Here is a 22,419-nt window from a genome sequence, read left to right as displayed (position 1 = left end):
TGGTACCAGTACCATGCTGTTTTGGTTACTGTAGCCTTGTAGTATAGTTTGAAGTCAGGTAGCGTGATGCCTCCAGCTTTGTTCTTTTGACTTAGGATTGTCTTGGAGATGCGGGCTCTTTTTTGGCTCCATATGAACTTTAAAGCAGTTTTTTCCAACTCTGTGAAGAAGCTCATTGGTAGCTTGATGGGGATGGCATTGAATCTATAAATTACCTTGGGCAGTATGGCCATTTTCACGATATTGATTCTTCCTATCCATGAGCATGGTATGTTCTTCCATTTGTTTGTGTCCTCTTTGATTTCACTGAGCAGTGGTTTGTAGTTCTCCTTGAAGAGGTCCTTTACATCCCTTGTAAGTTGGATTCCTAGGTATTTTATTCTCTTTGAAGCAATTGTGAATGGAAGTTCATTCCTGATTTGGCTCTCTGTTTGACTGTCACTGGTGTATAAGAATGCTTGTGATTTTTGCACATTAATTTTGTATCGTGAGACTTTGCTGAAGTTGCTGATCAGCTTAAGGAGATTTTGGGCTGAGACAATGGGGTTTTCTAAATATACAATCATGTCGTCTGCAAACAGGGACAATTTGACTTCTTCTTTTCCTAACTGAATCCCCTTGATTTCTTTCTCTTGCCTGATTGCCCTAGCCAGAACTTCCAACACTATGTTGAATAGGAGTGGTGAGAGAGGGCATCCCTGTCTTCTGCCAGTTTTCAAAGGGAATTTTTCCAGTTTTTGCCCATTCAGTATGATATTGGCTGTGGGTTTGTCATAAATAGCTCTTATGATTTTGAGGTACGTTCCATCAATACCGAATTTATTGAGCGTTTTTAGCATGAAGGGCTGTTGAATTTTGTCAAAAGCCTTTTCTGCATCTATTGAGATAATGATGTGGTTCTTGTCTTTGGTTCTGTTTATATGCTGGATTATGTTTATTGATTTGCGAATGTTGAACCAGCCTTGCATCCCAGGGATGAAGCCCACTTGATCATGGTGGATAAGCTTTTTGATGTGCTGCTGAATCCGGTTTGCCAGTATTTTATTGAGGATTTTTGCATCGATGTTCATCAGGGATATTGGTCTAAAATTCTCTTTTTTTGTTGTGTCTCTGCCAGGCTTTGGTATCAGGATGATGTTGGCCTCATAAAATGAGTTAGGGAGGATTCCCTCTTTTTCTATTGATTGGAATAGTTTCAGAAGGAATGGTACCAGCTCCTCCTTGTACCTCTGGTAGAATTCAGCTGTGAATCCATCTGGTCCTGGACTTTTTTTGGTTGGTAGGCTATTAATTATTGCCTCAATTTCAGAGCCTACTATTGGTCTATTCAGGGATTCAACTTCTTCCTGGTTTAGTCTTGGAAGAGTGTAAGTGTCCAGGAAATTATCCATTTCTTCTAGATTTTCCAGTTTATTTGCGTAGAGGTGTTTATAGTATTCTCTGATGGTAGTTTGTATTTCTGTGGGGTCGGTGGTGATATCCCCTTTATCATTTTTAATTGCGTCGATTTGATTCTTCTCTCTTTTCTTCTTTATTAGTCTTGCTAGTGGTCTGTCAATTTTGTTGATCTTTTCAAAAAACCAACTCCTGGATTCATTGATTTTTTGGAGGGTTTTTTGTGTCTCTATCTCCTTCAGTTCTGCTCTGATCTTAGTTATTTCTTGCCTTCTGCTAGCTTTCGAATGTGTTTGCTCTTGCTTCTCTAGTTCTTTTAATTGCGATGTTAGAGTGTCAATTTTAGATCTTTCCTGCTTTCTCTTGTGGGCATTTAGTGCTATAAATTTCCCTCTACACACTGCTTTAAATGTGTCCCAGAGATTCTGGTATGTTGTATCTTTGTTCTCATTAGTTTCAAAGAACATCTTTATTTCTGCCTTCATTTCGTTATGTACCCAGTAGTCATTCAGGAGCAGGTTGTTCAGTTTCCATGTAGTTGAGCGGTTTTGATTGAGTTTCTTAGTCCTGAGTTCTAATTTGATTGCACTGTGATCTGAGAGACAGTTTGTTATAATTTCTGTTCTTGTACATTTGCTGAGGAGTGCTTTACTTCCAATTACGTGGTCAATTTTGGAGTAAGTACGATGTGGTGCTGAGAAGAATGTATATTCTGTTGATTTGGGGTGGAGAGTTCTATAGATGTCTATTAGGTCTGCTTGCTGCAGAGATGAGTTCAATTCCTGGATATCCTTGTTAACTTTCTGTCTCGTTGATCTGTCTAATGTTGACAGTGGAGTGTTGAAGTCTCCCATTATTATTGTATGGGAGTCTAAGTCTCTTTGTAAGTCTCTAAGGACTTGCTTTATGAATCTGGGTGCTCCTGTATTGGGTGCATATATATTTAGGATAGTTAGCTCTTCCTGTTGAATTGATCCCTTTACCATTATGTAATGGCCTTCTTTGTCTCTTTTGATCTTTGATGGTTTAAAGTCTGTTTTATCAGAGACTAGTATTGCAACCCCCGCTTTTTTGTGTTCTCCATTTGCTTGGTAAATCTTCCTCCATCCCTTTATTTTGAGCCTATGTATGTCTCTGCGTGTGAGATGGGTCTCCTGAATACAGCAGACTGATGGATCTTGACTCTTTATCCAGTTTGCCAGTCTGTGTCTTTTAATTGGAGCATTTAGTCCATTTACATTTAAGGTTAAGATTGTTATGTGTGAACTTGATCCTGCCATTATGATATTAACTGGTTATTTTGCTCGTTAGTTGATGCAGTTTCTTCCTAGCCTTGATGGTCTTTACATTTTGGCATGTTTTTGCAATGGCTGGTACCGGTTGTTCCTTTCCATGTTTAGTGCTTCCTTCAGGGTCTCTTGTAAGGCAGGCCTAGTGGTGACAAAATCTCTAAGCATTTGCTTATCTGTAAAGGATTTTATTTCTCCTTCACTTATGAAACTTAGTTTGGCTGGATATGAAATTCTGGGTTTAAAATTCTTTTCTTTAAGAATGTTGAATATTGGCCCCCACTCTCTTCTGGCTTGAAGAGTTTCTGCCGAGAGATCTGCTGTTAGTCTGATGGGCTTCCCTTTGTGAGTAACCCGACCTTTCTCTCTGGCTGCCCTTAAGATTTTTTCCTTCATTTCAACTTTGGTGAATCTGGCAATTATGTGTCTTGGAGTTGCTCTTCTCGAGGATTATCTTTGTGGCGTTCTCTGTATTTCCTGGATTTGAATGTTGGCCTGCCCTACTAGGTTGGGGAAGTTCTCCTGGATGATATCCTGAAGAGTGTTTTCCAACTTGGTTCCATTTTCCCCCTCACTTTCAGGCACCCCAATCAGACGTAGATTTGGTCTTTTTACATAATCCCATACTTCTTGCAGGCTTTGTTCATTTCTTTTTCTTCTTTTTTCTTTTGGTTTCTCTTCTCGCTTCATTTCATTCATTTGATCCTCCATCGCTGACATTCTTTCTTCCAGTTGATCGAGACGGTTACTGAAGCTTGTGCATTTGTCACGTATTTCTCGTGCCATGGTTTTCGTCTCTTTCATTTCGTTTGTGAGCTTCTCTGCATTAATTACTCTAGCCATCAATTCTTCCACTTTTTTTTCAAGATTTTTAGTTTCTTTGCGCTGGGTACGTAATTCCTCCTTTAGCTCTGAGAAATTTGATGGACTGAAGCCTTCTTCTCTCATCTCGTCGAAGTCATTCTCCGTCCAGCTTTGATCCGTTGCTGGCGATGAGCTGCGCTCCTTTGCCGGGGGAGATGCGCTCTTATTTTTTGAATTTCCAGCTTTTCTGCCCTGCTTTTTCCCCATCTTTGTGGTTTTATCTGCCTCTGGTCTTTGATGATGGTGATGTACTGATGGGGTTTTGGTGTAGGTGTCCTTCCTGTTTGATAGCTTTCCTTCTAACAGTCAGGATCCTCAGCTGTAGGTTGTAGCTGTAGGAGATTGCTTGAGGTCCACTCCAGACCCTGTTTGCCTGGGTATCAGCAGCAGAGGCTGCAGAAGATAGAATATTTCTGAACAGCGAGTGTACCTGTCTGATTCTTGCTTTGGAATCTTCCTCTCAGGGGTGTACTCCACCCTGTGAGGTGTGGTGTGTCAGACTGCCCCTAGTGGGGGATGTCTCCCAGTTAGGCTACTCAGGGGTCAGGGACCCACTTGAGCAGGGAGTCTGTCCCTTCTCAGATCTCAACCTCCGTGTTGGCAGATCCACTGCTCTCTTCAAAGCTGTCAGACAGAGTCGTTTGCGTCTGCAGAGCTGCTGCGTTTGTTATTATTTACTGTGCCCTGTCCCCAGAGGTGGAGTCTACAGAGACAGGCAGGTTTCCTTGAGCTGCTGTGAGCTCCACCCAGTTCGAGCTTCCCAGCAGCTTTGTTTACCTACTTAAGCCTCAGCAATGGCGGGCGCCCCTCCCCCAGCCTCGCTGCTGCCTTGCCGGTAGATCAGGGACTGCTGTGCTAGCAATGAGGGAGGCTCCGTGGGTGTGGGACACTCCTGGCCAGGTGTGGGATATGATCTCCTGGTGTGCGTGTCTGCTTAAAGCGCAGTATTGGGGTGGGAGTTACCCGATTTTCCAGGTGTTGTGTGTCTCAGTTCCCCTGGCTAGGAAAAGGGATTCCCTTCCCCCTTGCGCTTTCCAGGTGAGGCAATGCCTCGCCCTGCTTCAGCTCTCGCTGGTCGGGCTGCAGCAGCTGACCAGCACCGATTGTCTGGCACTCCCCAGTGAGATGAACCCAGTACCTCAGTTGAAAATGCAGAAATCACCGGTCTTCTGTGTCGCTCGCGCCGGGAGTTGGAGACTGGAGCTGTTCCTATTCGGCCATCTTGCTCCGCCCCACATTAATGTTCTTGCTCCGCCCCACATTAATGTTCGAGAAATGTTAAGTGATATGCTCTAACATGCTCTAACTCATGCAGTTAGTAAGTGGCAGAAGCAAGATTTGAACCCAGACAGTCTGCAATCAAGATGGATTCTGCTCTTTTTATGACAATGCTAGACTTCTTATATTGGGACCCACTATTATTTTCCTATATCAGGCCAGCATTTGTCTTAAGGTCTGTATGATTTTAGCTGCTGAGTCCTTAACCACTCTATGTACTTAATTTCTCTCCCCAATGCAGTATAAGATATTACACGGTTGTTATATCAAGGTTTTTTTTTTTTTATCGTGATAGCACAGAATTGAAATTCCATTCATAACAGCCACAGTTTCTCACAAAGCATTCTTTTCACATCACTATCCGTGGCAGAATACTGAACTATGTGTACCATTTTTTTGACCCATTAAATTATTTATGTTCCTGTTTTACAGTGGATGATTCAACAGCCACACAAAGCAGCAACATTTTTTGGATGCATTGGGATAGATAAATTTGGGGAAATTCTGAAGAGAAAAGCTGCTGAAGCCCATGTAGATGCTCATTACTATGAGCAGAATGAGCAGCCCACAGGAACTTGTGCTGCATGCATCACTGGTGACAACAGGTCAGTGTAATTCCAAGGGAAGCACTATACTAATTGGCTATTTTAACACTGGTAAAATCTGAATTCCAATGTGAATTTGGAATTTTGACTTTATAATTCCTTTTAATGTTTGATAAATGCTTATTCCTTATATCAGTTTTCCTGTGTTGTTTTTAAATTTACTTTTGTTAAACATGCAGTTGAAATCATGAGGCATGTGGAATAAAAGTTTGAGATTATTTAGTCTAGCCTCTACTTTTTATAATTAGAATCAGAAAAGGCAGATAGCTTGCTCAATGCCTTGTAGCTAATTTGTTGCAAAACTTGAATTAGAAAGAATATTCTTTTCACCATATCCTGAGGTTGGAATATTAGAATGAGAGAGAGAGAGAGAGAGAGAGAGTGTGTGTGTGTGTGTGTGTGTGTGTGTGTGTGTGTGTGTATGTATTTTATGTATATAAAATACAACATTCCATTCAGGCTCATATGACTTAGTCATCTGAATGATCATCTAAACCATTTCTGGCAAATAGTAATTCATTCATATTAAATAAACTCAGTCATGGGTAATATACCACTAACGAAGCAACCAAGTATATTTCTATACACTCGTACTTATTAGAAAAGTATTCTTTATATGAACTTGAAATATCTCTTTCAGGCCCCTCCATGTGTTGGTTGATTGTTCCTTTGTTCCCAAATGGAGATGCTCCTATGTATTCATGATTTGCTAACGTTATTACCATATTAGCACAGGCTTTTTTCCCCTTTGCAAGGGAAAAACAAAATAACTGCCCTACCAATTATTATATTGTTGGAATAATCAAAGATGACCTCTTTTTAAATAGTGATTCTCTAGAAATTTTGCATTACTTATAGTTGGAAATATGTAGTCTGTCCTCTTCCATTCCCTATCTCCTTTCTTTTCCCATCTTCCCTTCCTTTTATCTCTCTTCATCCTCCTTTATTTCCTTCCTCCTCTCCACCGCCATCTTGCTCCATTTCTTCTATTTAGCCATTTTATTGCTCACTACTTGACCTTCAGCAGAGGTATATTAAGGAATGGACTATTCTGGAGACTGGGGATCAATAAGCACAGTATTTACTGAATAACCAAAATACAGCTTTCAAAAATTATGAGGGTATGAAAGGCATTTTCAGACTTTTCCTTTAATTTTGTTTTTTATATACAGGAGAACTTCATGATTTTAAGGTTTCAGTAAACATTGAAATATGGGATTCAGAGATTAAAAAAAAAAAAAACTAAAAGTGTTGAAATATGCTTGTTTAGACCTTTGCCCTTAGTTTTCCCAAGGCCAGCCTTAATCTGTAGGTGCAAAGTTTTACCATTCGTGAGAAGTAGGTCAAATTTTCTTCTGAGATCACTTACGCTACAGTAATATTACTAAATTGTTTTGGTATGCTAAATTGCTGTCTTAAAGAACAGTTATGGCTGGGTGCAGTGACTCATGCCTGTAATCCCAGCACTTTGGGAGGCCGAGTCGGGTGGATCACCTGAGGTCAGGAGTTCGAGACCAGCCTGGCCAACATGGTGAAACTCTGTCTCTACTAAAAATACAAAAATTAGCCAGGCGTGCACCTGTAATCCCAGCTACTCAGGAGACTAAGGTAGGAGAATTGCTTGAACCTGGGGGGTGGAGTGAGCTGAGATTGCGCTACTGCACTCCACCCTGGGCAACAGAGCAAGATTCTGTCCCAAAACAAAACAAAACAACAACAAAGAAAGAGAGAGAACAGTTATGATAATACAAGATCTCCTAGATGTCAAAAACTTAACTTTTATACTAATTTGATAGTTATAGTGATATTGTTCAGATGATATGGGAATCAAAAATTGGGGGGAAATCTTCAGTATTTAAATCATTATCTAAATTCTGGAAGCTAATACAGTTGGATCAATTTTTTTGGATAAGTCCTGTAACCTTTGCTGCCACTATCAAAAACTCAGAAATTGGCCAGGCATGGTGGTCACACCTTGTAATCCTAACACTTTAGGGGGCCAAAGCAGGCTGATCACTTGAGCTCAGGAGTTTAAGACCAGCCTGGGCAACATGGCGAAACTCCATCTCTACAAAAAATACAAAAATTAGTTGGGGATGGTGGCGTGTACCTGTGGTCCCAGCTGCTCGAGAGGCTGAGGTGGAAGGATCGCCTGAGCCCCGGAGGTTGAGGCTGCGGTGGACTGGAATTGTGCCACCCACTGTACTTCAGTCTGGGCAAAAGACTGAGCCCCTGTCTCAAAAACAAAAAACAAAACAAAAAATTTCAGAAATCGAAGTGTTTGGGTAATTCAGTATCTTTCTTGATCCAGGTTCTTCCTCTTCAAAGTCAGAATCAAATACATTGGGATAATAAGAATACTCATATTTTTCTGGTCAGGCATGGCGGCTCATGCCTGTAATCCCAGCACTTTGGGAGGCCAAGGCAGGTGGATCATTTGAGGCCAGGAGTTCGAGACCAGCCTGGCCAACATGATGTAACTCCACCTCTACTAAAAATACAAAAAAACTAGCCAAGTGTTGTGGCGGGCACTTGTAATCCCAGCTACTTGGGAGACTGAGGCAAGAGAATTTCTTGAACCCAGAGGCAGAGGTTGCAGTGAGCCAAGACGGAGCCATTGCTCTCTAGCCTAGGCGACAAGAACGAAACTCCATCTCAAAAAAATAAAAAAGGATACTTTTATTTTTCTTTTGGAGAAACTGTAGTTTCCCATCAAAAAGTCATTGTATTATCAAAATAGAGTTTAGTATCTGGTACCAGAAGTGTTTGCTTTTATTTAGTAGCCATTTTGTCAAAATTTTCCTAAAGTCACAATTACTAAAATATTTTTATAAATTAGGTCTAAATTTTCTTAAGTTTGTAATATAGTTATTTTGTATTTGGATATGTTGATGCATATTACTCTTTTCTTTCCTTCGTTTACTTGAACATAAACAGATGTATCCTTTAGTAGTAAATTGGCAGATGGATGAGTGGAAAGACGTTTTGGAAGAGAATTGAGATTTTTTTTTTTTTTTAACAGTGTAATCAAACATTTTACCAAAGTCTGAAATGATAAGATTTTTTTATAAGCTATAACTGTTACAATTTAATAAGAAAAAGAGAAAAATTGGCAAGTAATTTTTTAAATTCTGAAGCAGTATGAGGAAGGAAAGTATTCGTATTATTTTATAATGTAAATAATTATTGTATTTATTTTTAATTAAACAAACCAAGTGACACTTGTAGCAGGATTTTATTTTTTATTTATTCATTTTTTTTTTTTTTTTAGAGATGTGGTTTTGCCTTTTTGCCCAGGCTGGAGTGCAGGTGGCATGATCAGAGCTCATTGCAGCCTCAAACTCCTGGGCTCAAGCAATCCTCCCACCTCAGCTTCCTGAGTTCCTAGGACTATAAGTGTGCACCACTACCCCCAGCTAATTTTGAAAATTATTTTGTAGAGATGGGATCTGGCTGTGTTGCCCAGGCTGACCTGAAATTCCTGGTATCAAGCAATCCTCCTGCCTTGGCCTCTGAAAGAGCTGGGATTTCAACTTTGAGCTACTGCACCCAACCTGTAGCAAGATTTTAAATGCAGTATCCTGCTTAGATATTCTATTTCTAAAACTGGACCAGTCAAGGGACTTTTCAACTGTAGAGAACAATTCTAATTGATTTCAGTCCTTAGAATATAATGGTTTACAAATTAATTCCTCTTAGTGAATATGGTCTACATTTGTAAGCGTCTTTTGTGAAATTAATTCCATACTTGGCTTTTAAAGCCTTCGATTAAATAGACAATTATAGTATGTTGATATTTATTTTTATCAAGATATTTTTCTACTATAAAAAATGTTTTTAGTTGCATAGATTTCTTTTTATATAATGAGTTAGCTTTATTTCTTAACTGCATTTTGAACTATTAAGGTGTAAAAAGTAGGTCCTATTTTACTATCAAAAGGCAACTTAAATGCCAATTTCTTTCTCAGAATACCAGGTGTTGTTTAGAACAAAATTATCATAGATGCCTCAGAAAATTCTCAAAGCAAAATTAGTATTTATATTTATTTAAAAATCAATAACATCAGTTTTGAAGAATTAAACTGTAAATTGTAAAATGTGCAAAAAATATTGGTAACTATCTATAGAAATATATGCTAAGTTTGGCTATAATATTACTTGCTTATTCTTTGGTTGTTTTAGGTCCCTCGTAGCTAATCTTGCTGCTGCCAATTGTTATAAAAAGGAAAAACATCTTGATCTGGAGAAAAATTGGATGTTGGTAGAAAAAGCAAGAGTTTGTTATATAGCAGTAAGTACTTACCTAATTCAAATCTCTGGTACATATTTATGTGATGGATTATAGTTGTTGTCTGATATATATTTTAAAGTAATTATCTTTTATTTACCATGCAAATTATTTACCTATCTCAAAGCATATGTTAGAGTCACTATTGTGAATATAGAACAGAAATAATTATCTTTCTATGGGTAACATAATTTGTATTATTTATCTTCATGTCTACCTATTTTTGGATACATTATGCATAGGTGCTTCCCAACCAAGTGCAGAATTCTATATTAAATCAATTTCCTAATATATTTTAAAATAATTCTACAAACTTACATCTTACATTTGTAGGCAACTTGCATTGTGCAGAAAAATAGTAGTAGTATATATATTCACTGCAAATAGTTTGAGCTGATTTGCCTAAAAAACTTAATTGCTATTTATTCCATAGTAATTACCATGACACCTCTTCATTTAATATTTCAAAAACATTAATCGTGACAAATCTCTTAAATCTGGGAATAAGGGCAGGGTGTTATTTGAATTATTAAGTCTTCTGACATAAAAATAATTGGTTAAGAATATTTCTAAAATAGGACTGTACCAAAAATTCTTCTGAATTAATCACCCCATGATTACCTTGTTTTTATTTAATATGTGTTAAATGTGGCTATACACAAATAAGTAGATACCTATGAAAAATTAAAAGCATCTCATATGAATGTAATATATGGATTTGGTATAACAGCTGCTGCCATTTCACTACCTGAGCTGTGTGAAATAGCTGGTAAGATGCATAAAAATTGATTATCCTACTAGTAGGAACATGTTTATTGAAAATATAATTATTTCTTTCAGTCTAATGTTAATGTCTCCTACAGCATGTTTATGTGCACTGTTCTAGGCTTTACAACATTGTTGTTGATTCCTCTGTATACCAAATCCTACCCCTTTATAACTGTCAAATAAATGCTTACGTTGAGAAGATTACATAACGGAAAGTTATACTATCTTTTCTGCCAGTATGTGAGAAAAACATTTCAAGGATTAAATATTTTTTCCCCTTTATTATTTCCATTTCATTTTATTTCTCAAATTGGTCTCATGTTCATTCCATTTTTCAAATCTTGTTACTATATTTTTTGTAGTGTGATTCTTTAGGGGGGGTTTATGTACTATTTCAAACCATCTTACACGTGAAAGTCTGATTTTCAAAAAGCACCATGTTTAGAGTTTGGCATAATTTGTGTATATTTGTTGACTATGAACTAAGACAGTGTATTCTGATGAAAAAGTATATTTAACTTGACAATTACAGTCTTCTATGTTTCAGTATATATTTGTTCAATCCTGAATTGTGAGCCAACTTGCAAACAACTCATAGTTATAATGATTATACATTATAACACGTCTGGTCAACTTTGGGTGAATGGAACTTTTATGAAAGTATAGATTCAACTTGCAGACAACTTATAGTTTTAGCATTTATGCACTATATTGTATCTAGCGATATTTGGGTGAATAGAGTTTTATAGTAGTGTTAAATATAACTAATGTGCAATTTTGTACAGCGAAAAGTGATCAGCTTTGGTCAAAGTAATAAGGCAAATGGGATTATTTTTGACATTTGAGTGGTGTATTCAGCTAGAACAAATAATTAAATGGATATCAGTTGTTATCTGTGATGCAGGTGTTAGCTTGTAGCTTCTGTTTCAGCAGTTTCATAAAAAGAATGATCTCTTATGTTGCCTGATAAATCTATACTCTTCTCATAGCTTGGCTTATTCCAAAATAGTTCTGAAAATAGTAGACTCATATTGGATGCTTGGGATGCTGTATATTCTAAGTGAACATTTAACAAATATTTTCTTGGTGATTAACTAAGAGCATAATTCGTATTCATTGAAATCTGTGAACTTCCTTTTGAAATATAATGTTATTTCCACAAAGACACTGCAGGTTTTACAAACCTGTAATTCCCTTTGATTTGAGAGCATCCTGAAATGAGATGTAGTCTAGTCTAGTTTTTTCTTAGCATATGGTCAAACCATAAATTAAATGGGCTGCCCTATACTTTCTGGTTCTATGAGGTCAGCAGTCTCATTACATTATCATCATAAACTAATGAGGTTTAAGAAGTTAAAGTTCTGGGGGCTCTTTAATTCTAAAATGTTTTTGATCTAAGGAAGCAACTCAGTTTATCTATTAAACAAATTTCTGTAACTAAAACATCTGTCTGCATCACATAAGCTAAACCAGATCTACGTACTCAGCTCTACTTCTTCACACTAGTCTCTAAACTAGCAGTGTTTAATGAATATTAAGAAAATTGCAAACCTTCTTCTTCATTTTCTTCACCATATAATTCACTGAGTAAGTTCACACTGGGAACCTTCCTGATTGAAAAGCTAAAATTGAATATGGATACACCAGCATCCTCTTTGGGTTTAAATACAGTGTCAAGATCTTTTAAAATTTATTTTTTATCTTTCATAATAAATGTTTCATTTTATGCCATGTAAACTCAGTTTTTCCATGTTTAAACCAACTTCTCAGATTCTTTGTTAGCAAGTAATTATTGACTACTGGTTATGGTGACTAGGTAATTATGTTTTTGAAAACATAAGTCTCAGGTTCTCTTCACCTTAGAATTATCTAAGGGATGTATCTGTTTTTCCTCACTTAAATATTTCCTGACTAGGCATGGTGGTTTATGCCTATAGTTCCAGTGCTTTGGGAGGCCAAAGCCAGTGGAATGCTTTTGGCCAGGAGATTGAGTCCAGCTTGGGCAACGTAGTGAGACCCCATCTGTGCCAAAAAAAAATTCTTTTAAATTAGCGATGCATAGTGGCACTCACCTGTAGATCTAGCTACTTGGGAGACTGAGGCAGGAGGATTACTTGAGCCTAGGAATTAGAAGTTACATTGAGCTATAATTGTGCCACTATACTCCAGCCTAGGCGACAGAGCAAAATCCTGTCTCAAAAAAAAAAAAAAAAGAAAAGAAAAGGAAAAATAATATTTCTTAAATTAGACCTGTAAGACTTATTCAGGAAAGGCTTATGAAAAAGAATAGTACATTGGAGCCATTAATTTTTCTACATTATGTATTTCCTTCTTTTATATTCTTAACTTTTATTTTTACTTTTGATTTTTTTATAGATAAGGTCTTGCTCTGTTTCCCAGGCTGGAGTGCAGTGGTGTGATCACAGCTCACTGCAGCCTTGAAATTCTGGGCTCAGGCGATCCTCCTATCTCACCCTCCCGAGTAGCTGGGGCTGCAGGTGTAAGCCACTGCACCTGGCTTGTATTTCCTTTTTAAGGTGTATTAATCTGCTATGGAAAATGTAAAAAATTTAAAATGTGGCAATGATAGCATAAAGGCTAGGTGAAAATTAGCACTAGGTTTCATCATGAATTTTGGTAGTTACATTTTTACTTTTTTTTATTTTTTTACATTTTTCAGTGTTTAAACATTTTCATTTTATTCTGTAACTATAATTTTTGTAGTCTTAATTCTATATTTAAATGAGATAAATGCTTATCATCAACTACTTTATCACAGTTTTCCCATTCCTTTATTGTTAATTTTAATTATCCCTTGACTGGCTCCATTTTATCATCAAACTTTTTTTTTTTACAGGAAGGACTTAAAATGCGTCCCTTCTTGAGCTTTTATTTAACTCCTATTGCTTTTACATAAATGACAACTCATTTGGTGTAATATTTTTCAAAACAAAATATCTTGTAGTTATTGCTTCATTGACTTCTCATACCTTTTCTGGGAAAGCTAAGCCAGGTTGATTTTTATTTGTTCTTTATTATTGCCTTTTGTTCCTTCTTTGGGTTTCCTTTGTTGTTGTTCTCTTTATTCTGCCTCCCACTACTTTGCCTTATTCTTTTAGTTTGTTTGTTAAGGGAGAACAGTAATTTATTGATTTGTCACTTTTTTTCTACTATAGGTGCATGCTTAGTGCTATACATTTCTAAGGCTTAATTTGGCTGCATCACATATTGTCATGTTGTCATTTTCATTCACTTTGAAATACTTTCTAGTTTCTCTTTTAACTACTTATTTGAATCATGGGTTATTTAGATGTCTGTTTTTTAACTTCTAGATATGGGGACTTTGCAGAGATCTTTCTCTCATTATAATTGTGAATTAGTATATTTATCTCCCATATTCTATTAGTTTTTACTTATGTTGAAATCTGTTGTTAGGTGTATTAGGTGCAAGGTTGATTATTTGGCCTGTTTTTCATTATGAAATATGTATCCCTGGTAATATACTTTACTCTTAAATTTACTGTCTAATATTAATATAGTCAATCCAACTTTCTTTTGATTATTGATATCATGTTATATCTTTTTCCTCCCTTTCACTTCTAACCTATTTGTTTTTATCTTTTAAAGTGCATTTCTTATAGACAACATAGTTGAGTCTTATTTTTTGTCCAACCTGACAGTATCTTCCTTTTAACTGGAATGTTTATACCATTCCAGTTAGCAGTATAGTTAGGTTTGATTTCATAATCCTGGTAATTGTTTTCTATTTCTCTCATGTGTTCTTCATTCTCTTTTCTCTTTCCTGCCCTCTTTTGGGTTAATCCTGTGTTTTTGTCTTTTTTGTTGGTTTAATCTCTCTCTTTTTGTCTTACTTTAATGGTTGCATTAGGATTTATAGTGCACATCTTTCATCACAGTTTGCTTTCACATATAGTATTAAAGTACCTTATAGGGGTATACTTCCATCTTACCTTTCCTAACCTTTATGCTATAATTGTCACATTTTAATTTTTTTTTTACGACTGAACCTTGCTGTGTTGCCCAGGCTGGAGTGCAGTGGTGCAATCGCAGCATGCTGCAACCTGCGCCTCCCAGGTATAAGCAATTCTTGTGCCTCAGGCTCCCAAGCAACTGGGACTACAGGCATGCACCACCATGCCCTGCTAGTTTTTTGTGGGTTTTTTTTAGTAGAGATGGGTTTCTCTATGTTGGCCAGGCTGGTCTCGAACTCCTGGCCTCAAGTGATCCACCCACCTTGGCTTCCTAAAGTGCTAGGATTATAGGCATGAGCCATTGTACCCGGCCTTAATTTTTTTTCTTTGAGGCAGCATCTTGCCCTGTGGTCTAGGCTGCAGTGCGGTGGTACACTCATGGTTCACTGCAGCCTTGACTGCCTGGGATCAAGCAATACTCCCACATCAGCCTCCTGAGGTGCTGGAACTACAGGTGCATACCACTGTGCCTGACTTTTTTTTTTTTTCTACTTTTTAATTTTTTTTTTTAATACTTCAAGTTCTAGGGTACATGTGCACCACATGCAGGTTTGTTACATATGTATACCTGTGCCATGTTGGTATGCTGCACCCATTAACTCGTCATTTACATTAGGTATTTCTCCTAATGCTATCCCTCCCCCCTCCCTCCACCCCATGACAGGCCCCAGTGTGTGATGTTCCCCAACCTGTGTCCCAGTGTTCTCATTGTTCACTTCCCACCTATAAGTGAGAACATGCAGTGTTTGATTTTCTGTCCTTGCGATAGTTTGCTCAGAAGTTTCCAGCTTCATCCATGTCCCTACAAAGGACATGAACTTATCCTTTTTTATGGCTGCATAGTATTCCATGGTGTATATGTGCCACATTTTCTTAATCCAGTCTATCATTGATGGACATTTCGGTTGTTTCCAAGTCTTTGCTATTGTGAATAGTACCACAATAAACATATATGTACATATGTCTTTATAGCAGCATGATTTATAATCCTTTGGGTATGTACCCAGTAATGGGATAGCTGGGTCAAATGGTATTTATAGTTCCAGATCCTTGAGGAATCGCCACACTGTCTTCCACAATGGTTGAACTAGTTTATAGTCCCACCAACAGTGTAAAAGCATTCCTATTTCTCCACATCCTCTCCAGCACCTGTTGTTTCCTGACTTTTGAATGATCACCATTCTTACTGGTGTGAGATGGTCTCTCATTGTGGTTTTCATTTGCATTTCTCTGAAGACCAGTGGTGATGAGCATTTTCTCATGTGTTTGCTGGCTGCATAGATGCCTTCTTTTGAGAAGTGTCTGTTCATATCCTTCACCCACTTTTTGATGGGGTTGTTTGATTTTTTCTTGTAAATTCGTTTAAGTTCTTTGTAGATTCTGGATATTAGCCCTTTGTCAAATGGGTAGATTGCAAAAATTTTCTCCCATTCTGTAGGTTGCCTGTTCACTCTGATGGTAGTTTCTTTTGCTGTGCAGAAGCTCTTTAGTTTAATTAGATCCCATTTGTCTGTTTTGGCTTTTGTTGCCATTGCTTTTGGTGTTTTAGTCATGAAGTCCTTACCCATGCCTGTGTCCTGAATGGTATTGCTTAGGTTTTCTTCTAGGGTTTTTTTATGGTTTTAGGTCTAACATTTAAGTCTTTAATCCATCTTGAATTTTTTTTGTATAAGGTGTAAGGAAGGGATCCAATTTCAGCTTTCTACATATGGCTACCCAGTTTTCCCAACACCATTTATTAAATACAGAATCCTTTCCCCATTGCTTGTTTTTGCCAGGTTTGTCAAAGATCAGATGGTTGTAGATGTGTGGTATTATTTCTGAGGGCTCTGTTCTGTTCCATTGGTCTATATCTCTATTTTGGTACCAGTACCATGCTGTTTTGGTTACTGTAGCCTTGTAGTGTAGTTTGAAGTCAGGTAGGGTGATGCCTCCAGGTTTGCTCTTTTGGCTTAGGATTGTCTTGGCAATGCAGGCTCTTTTTGAGTTTCACATGAACTTTAAAGTAGTTTTTTCCAATTCTGTGAAGAAACTCATTGGTAGCTTGATGAGGATGGCATTGAATCTATAAATTACCTTGGGCAGTACAGCCATTTTCACGATATTGATTCTTACTATGCATGAGCATGGAATGTTCTTCCATTTGTTTGTGTCCTCTTTTATTTCGTTGAGCAGTGATTTGTAGTTCTCCTTGAAAAGGTCGTTCACATCCCTTGTAAGTTGGATTCCTAGGTATTCTTTTTGAAGCAATTGTGAATGAGAGTTCACTCATGATTTGGCTCTCTGTTTGTCTGCTATTGGTGTATAGGAATTCTTGTGATTTTTGCACATTGATTTTGTATCCTGAGACTTTGCTGAAGTTGCTTATCAGCTTAAGGAGATTTTGGGCTGAGACAATGGGATTTTCTAAATATGCAGTCATGTCATCTGCAAACAGGGACAATTTGACTTCCTTTTTTCCTAATTGAATACCTTTTATTTATTTCTCCTGCCTGATTGCCCTGGCCAAAATTTCCAATACTATGTTGAATAGGAGTGGTGAGAGAGGGCATCCCTGTCTTGTGCCAGTTTTTAAAGGGAATGCTTCCAATTTTTGCCCATTCAGTATGATTTTAGCTGTGGGTTTGTCATAAATAGCTCTTGTTATTTTGAGATATGTCCCATCAATACCTAGTTTATTGAGAGTTTTTAGCATGAAGGGCTGTTGAATTTTGTCGAAGGCCTTTTCTGCATGTATTGAGATACTCATGTGGTTTTTGTCTTTGGTTCTGTTTATATGATGGATTACGTTTATTGATTTGCATATGTTGAACCAGCCTTGCATCCCAGGGATGAAGCCCACTTGATTGTGGTGGATAAGCTTTTTGATGTGCTGCTGGGTTCGGTTTGCCAGTATTTTATTGAGGATTTTTGCATCAATGTTCATCACGGATATTGGTCTAAAATTATCTTTTTGTTGTGTCCCTGCCAGGCTTTGGTGTCAGAATGATGCTGGCCTCATAAAATAAGATAGGGCGGATTCCCTCTTTTTCTGTTGATTGGAATAGTTTCAGAAGGAATGGTACCAACTCCTCTTCGTACCTCTGGTAGAATTTGGTTGTGAATCCGTCTGGTCCTGTACTTTTTTTTGTTGGTAGGCTATTAATTATTGCCTCAATTTCAGAGCTTGTTATTGGTCTATTCAGGGATTCAGCTTCTTCTTGGTTTAGTCTTGGGAGGGTATATGTGTCCTGGAATTTATCCATTTCTTCTAGATTTTCTAGTTTATTTGCGTAGAGGTGTTTATAGTATTCTCTGATGGTAGTTTGTATTTCTGTGGGATTGGTGGTGATATCCCCTTTATCATTTTTTATTGCGTCTATTTGATTCTTCTCTCTTTTCTTCTTTATTAATCTTGCTAGCGGTCTATCAATTTTGTTGATTTTTTCAAAAAACCAACTCCTGGATTCATTGATTTTTTGAAGGGTTTTTTGTGTCTCTATCTCCTTTAGTTCTTCTCTGATCTTAGTTATTTCTTGCCTTCTGCTAGCTTTTGAATGTATTTGCTCTTGCTTCTCTAGTTCTTTTAATTGTGATGTGAGGGTGTTGGTTTTAGATCTTTCTTGCTTTTGTGGGCATTTAGTGCTATAAATTTCCCTCACACACTGCTTTAAATGTGTTCCAGAGATTCTGATACGTTGTGTCTTGGTTCTCATTGGTTTCAAAGAACATCTTTATTTCTGCCTTCATTTCGTTATGTACCCAGTAGTCATTCAGGAGCAGGTTGTTAGCTTTCCATGTAGTTGTGTGGTTTTCAGTGAGTTTCTTAATCCTGAGTTCTAATTTGATTGCAGTGTGGTCTGAGAGACAGTTGGTTGTAATTTCTGTTCTTTTACACTTGCTGAGGAGTGCTTTGCTTCCAACTGTTTGGTCAGTTTTGGAATAAGTGCAGTGTGGTGCTGAGAAGACTGTATATTCTGTTGATTTGGGTTGGAGAGTTCTGTAGATGTCTATTAGGTCTGCTTGGTGCAGAGCTGAGTTCAAGTCTTGGGTATCCTCATTACCTTTCTGTGTTGTTGATCTGTCTAATGTTGACAGTGGGGTGTTAAAGTCTCCTATTATTATTGTGTGGGAGTCTAAGTCTGTTTGTAGGTCTCTAAGGACTTGCTTTATGAATCTGATTGCTCCTGTATTGAGTGCGTATATATTTAAGATAGTTAGGTCTTTTTGTTGAATTGATCCCTTTACCATTATGTAATGGTCTTCTTTGTCTCTTTTGATCTTTGTTGTTTTAAAGTCCGTTTTATCAGAGACTAGGATTGCAACCCCTGCTTTTTTTTTTGTTTTCCATTTGCTTGGTAGATCTTCCTCCATCCCTTTATTTTGAGCCTATGTGTGTCTCTGCACGTGAGATGGGTCTCCTGAATACAGCACACTGATGGGTCTTGACTCTTTATCCAATTGGCTAGTCTTTTTCTTTTAATTGGGGATTTAGTCCATTTACATTTAAGGTTAAATGCAACCTCCACCTCCCAGGTTCACACCATTCTTCTGCCTCAGCCTCTCGAGTAGCTGGGACTATACACGCCCGCTAGCACGCCAGGCTAATTTTTTGTGTTTTTAGTAGAGATGGGGTTTCACCATGTTAACCAGGATGGTCTCGATCTCCTGACCTTGTGATCTGCCCGCCTCAGTCTCCGAAAGTGCTGGAATCCACAGGCATGAGCCACCGCACCCAGCCTAATTGTTGTTGTTGTTTTTTAAATCAGCTTTGTTAATATATGTCTCACAATTTACAATACATACATTTTACTTCTACATATATATTATAAACATCATAACCTTGCTGCTATTTTTGTTTAAATTGTCAAATATATATTTTTAAAGACTTAATAAGAAAAAGCATATTTTTACTCATGTATTTATCATTTCTAGTTCTCTTCATTCCTTTTGGTTAGAATTAGATTTCCATCTGGTATCATTTTCCTTCTGCCTAAAGGGCATTCTTTAACATCTCTTGTATTTGGATCTGTTGGTAATAAATTATTTCAGCTTTTGTATGTTTGAAAACATCTTTATGTGCCAGATATACAGTTCTAGTTTGACAGTTTTTCCGTACATGAAAAATGTTACCCCATTGCCATCTTACTTGCATAATTCTTGATAAGAAATCTAACATTCTTTTGTTCTTCAATATTTCACATCCCCAATTGCCCAAATTTTGCTGCTTTTAAGATTTTCTGTATGAGGCCATGGGCAGTGGCTCACACCTGTAATCCCAGTGCTTTGGGAGGTCAAGATGGGAGGATAGCTTTTGAGGCTTGGATTTCAAGAATAGCCTAGGCAACATAGTGAGACCTCATCCCTACAAAAAATACACACACAGAGAAAATTATTGATTTTGATCAGTTTAGTTATGATGGGCCTTAGTGTATTCTTCTTCGTGTTTCTTATGCGTAGGTTTTGTTTACCTTCTTAGAGCTATGAGTTTTTAGTTTTTATTATGAAGTTTTGGAATATTTGCAGCCATTATATATCTTCAAATTGGTTTTCTGACCCTTTCAGGCCACTTGAAGTTGTCTCATAACTCATTGATACTCTTTTTTTTTATTTTGTCTCTTTCTCTGTGTTTTATTTTGCATACCTCCTTTGCTGTGCCTTCCATTTTACTAATATTTTCTTCTATAATACCTGAACTGCTGTTAATCTCATCAAATAAATAAAGCTAAATATTTCCTACTGCTAGGGCAAGACTTTTCTTAGTATTCCATGGCGTAGAGCACTAAGGAGTCTATAATCCCAGGTACTGCAACTGTATCAGTTCCTGTTAGGAACCAGGCCACACAGCAAGAGGTGAGTGGTGGGCCAGCAAACATTACTACCTGAGCTCCACCTTCTGTAAGATCAGCAGAGAATTCTCATAGGAGCACAAACCCTATTTTGAACTGCACAAGCGAGGGATCTAGATTGTATGTGTCTTATGAGAATCTAACTAATGCCTGATGATCTGAGGTGCAACAGTTTCATCCTGAAACCATGCCTCCTACCCTTTCCATGGAAAAATTGTCTTCCAAAAGTAGTCCCTGGTGCCAAAAACATTGGAGACTTTGATGAGAAAAATAGTGAGATTTTCTGCTCTAGGTCTTGGAAATAGTCACTATTTCCAAATGTATATGTGCCTCAGGTACTGTTCCCTCTTTTTTTTTTTTTTCTCTTAATACTTTTGGATGTTTCTTTCCCAGGTACTGACCTGGTATATATTTAAGAAAAGACCCTCTACAGAATTCCAGGTTTCTCTGTAAATCTTTCTGTTCTCTGATATTGTGATCTTTCAGCTCTTAACTGCTCTGAAATTCCCAGACTCTCAGTTCTATTTCCTCAGCTCACTGGAATCTACTACAGTTCTCCTCCTTATGCCATATTCTGGAAACTCTTGCAATAAACTCTTGTAGTCATATTTTCTCTTTCCATCTCCGTCTACCTTTGGGACTCCAATTAAAATAATAATAATAATAATAATAATAATAATAATAATAACAACAAGAAGAAGCAGCCACTTGTAGTTGACCCATGTCTCAGTGATTCTGTTTTCAGTATTTTTGTTTTTCTATCTGTTCTTCGTTTTGAATAATTACTCTCTCCCCTATTTTTTCTTTTTTTATTTTTATTTTTATTTTTTGAGATGGAGTCTTTCCTGTCACCCGGGCTGGAGTGCAGTGGTGCAATCTTGGCTTACTGCAACCCCCGCCTCCCAGGTTCAAGCGATTCTCCTGCCTCAGCCTTCCTAGTAGCTGGGACTGCAGGCACGTGCCACCATGCCCGGCTAATCTTTGTATTTTTAGTAGAGGTGGGTTTTCATCATATCATTTAGGCTGGTCCTGAACTCCTGACCTCATGATCCTCTTGCCTCAACCTCCCAAAGTGCTGGGATTACAGGTATGGGCCACTGCGCCCGGGCTCTTTCTTTTTTTTTTTCAGTCAAATTCTCATTCTGTTTCCCAAGCTGGAGTGCAGTGGCACAATATTGGGTCAATGCAACCCCCGCCTTAGCTTCCCAAGTAGCTGGAACTACAGGAGTGAGTGCACCACCATGCCTGGCTAGTTTTTGTATTTTTTCTAGAGACAGGTTTTTCTGTGTTGCTCAGGCTGGTCTCAAACTCCTGAACTCAAACGATCTGCCTGTCTTGACCTCTCAAATTGCTGGGATTGCAGGCATGAGCTGCTACGTCCGGCCTTGAACAATTTCTATTACTCTGAAGTTTACTAATTATTTCATCTACAATGTTTAATCTGCCATTAATCTCATCCAGTTGACATTTTATGTCTGACATTATAGTTTTCATCTCTTGAACCTTGATTTGGGCCTCTTTTACTCATGCTGTGGCTCTACATAGTATGCTTATGTTGTCATGTGCTTATGGAGTGTTGTTATAACAATTGTTTTAATATCCATGTCTACTAATTCTATCACTTTTTTTAAATCTGATTACCTCATTACTGGTTTTTTCTGATTATCTGGGTATTGGTTCTTTCCTCATACATGTGTACTGAAGACTCCAGAGGAATCCCTTGCATATCTTGAGTTCTCACTTTCCACCTCTTTCTTCTTCAAGCAGCTCTCTCCTCTCCAGTACTCTGCCCCAGCATGTGGTAGCCAGCTTGGCCTCCCTGAATGGAAACTACTTGACTCTATTTAGGTTCTTCCTTCTGCTCTGCAGCCTGGGAACTCTATTCAAGGTGTAAGTTTGAGTAATTGTAGCACTTACCTTATTGTGCCCCTTCTTTGTTTATTATCCAATGCCTGAAAATTGTGTTTTCATATATTTTGTTCATTGTTAGTTGTTTAAGATGGGAATATAAATCTACTCCCTGGTCCTTCATAGTGATTGGAAGTGTAAATCTCTATGTTGATTTTGGTTTTTCCCTTTTTCAGGTAACTTGCTTTTTTTTTCAAGATTGCC

General features: G+C 37.7%; 1 protein-coding gene across 2 annotated transcripts in view; it reads left to right on the top strand.

Annotated features, from left to right (window-relative positions):
* ADK (adenosine kinase) overlaps window positions 1-22,419 on the top strand; it is a 577,446-nt gene that overhangs the window by 247,161 nt on the left and 307,866 nt on the right. For both annotated transcript variants that reach the window (XM_007962951.3, XM_007962952.3), the window contains exons 5-6: window positions 5,259-5,431; window positions 9,614-9,722. In XM_007962951.3, coding sequence (XP_007961142.1) covers window positions 5,259-5,431; window positions 9,614-9,722 — 282 coding nt within the window. The remainder of the gene's footprint in view (window positions 1-5,258; window positions 5,432-9,613; window positions 9,723-22,419) is intronic.

This window comes from Chlorocebus sabaeus, chromosome 9 (assembly GCF_047675955.1).
Source record: "Chlorocebus sabaeus isolate Y175 chromosome 9, mChlSab1.0.hap1, whole genome shotgun sequence".
Taxonomy (NCBI): domain Eukaryota; kingdom Metazoa; phylum Chordata; class Mammalia; order Primates; family Cercopithecidae; genus Chlorocebus; species Chlorocebus sabaeus.
This window is presented reverse-complemented; position numbering and strand designations above follow the sequence as displayed.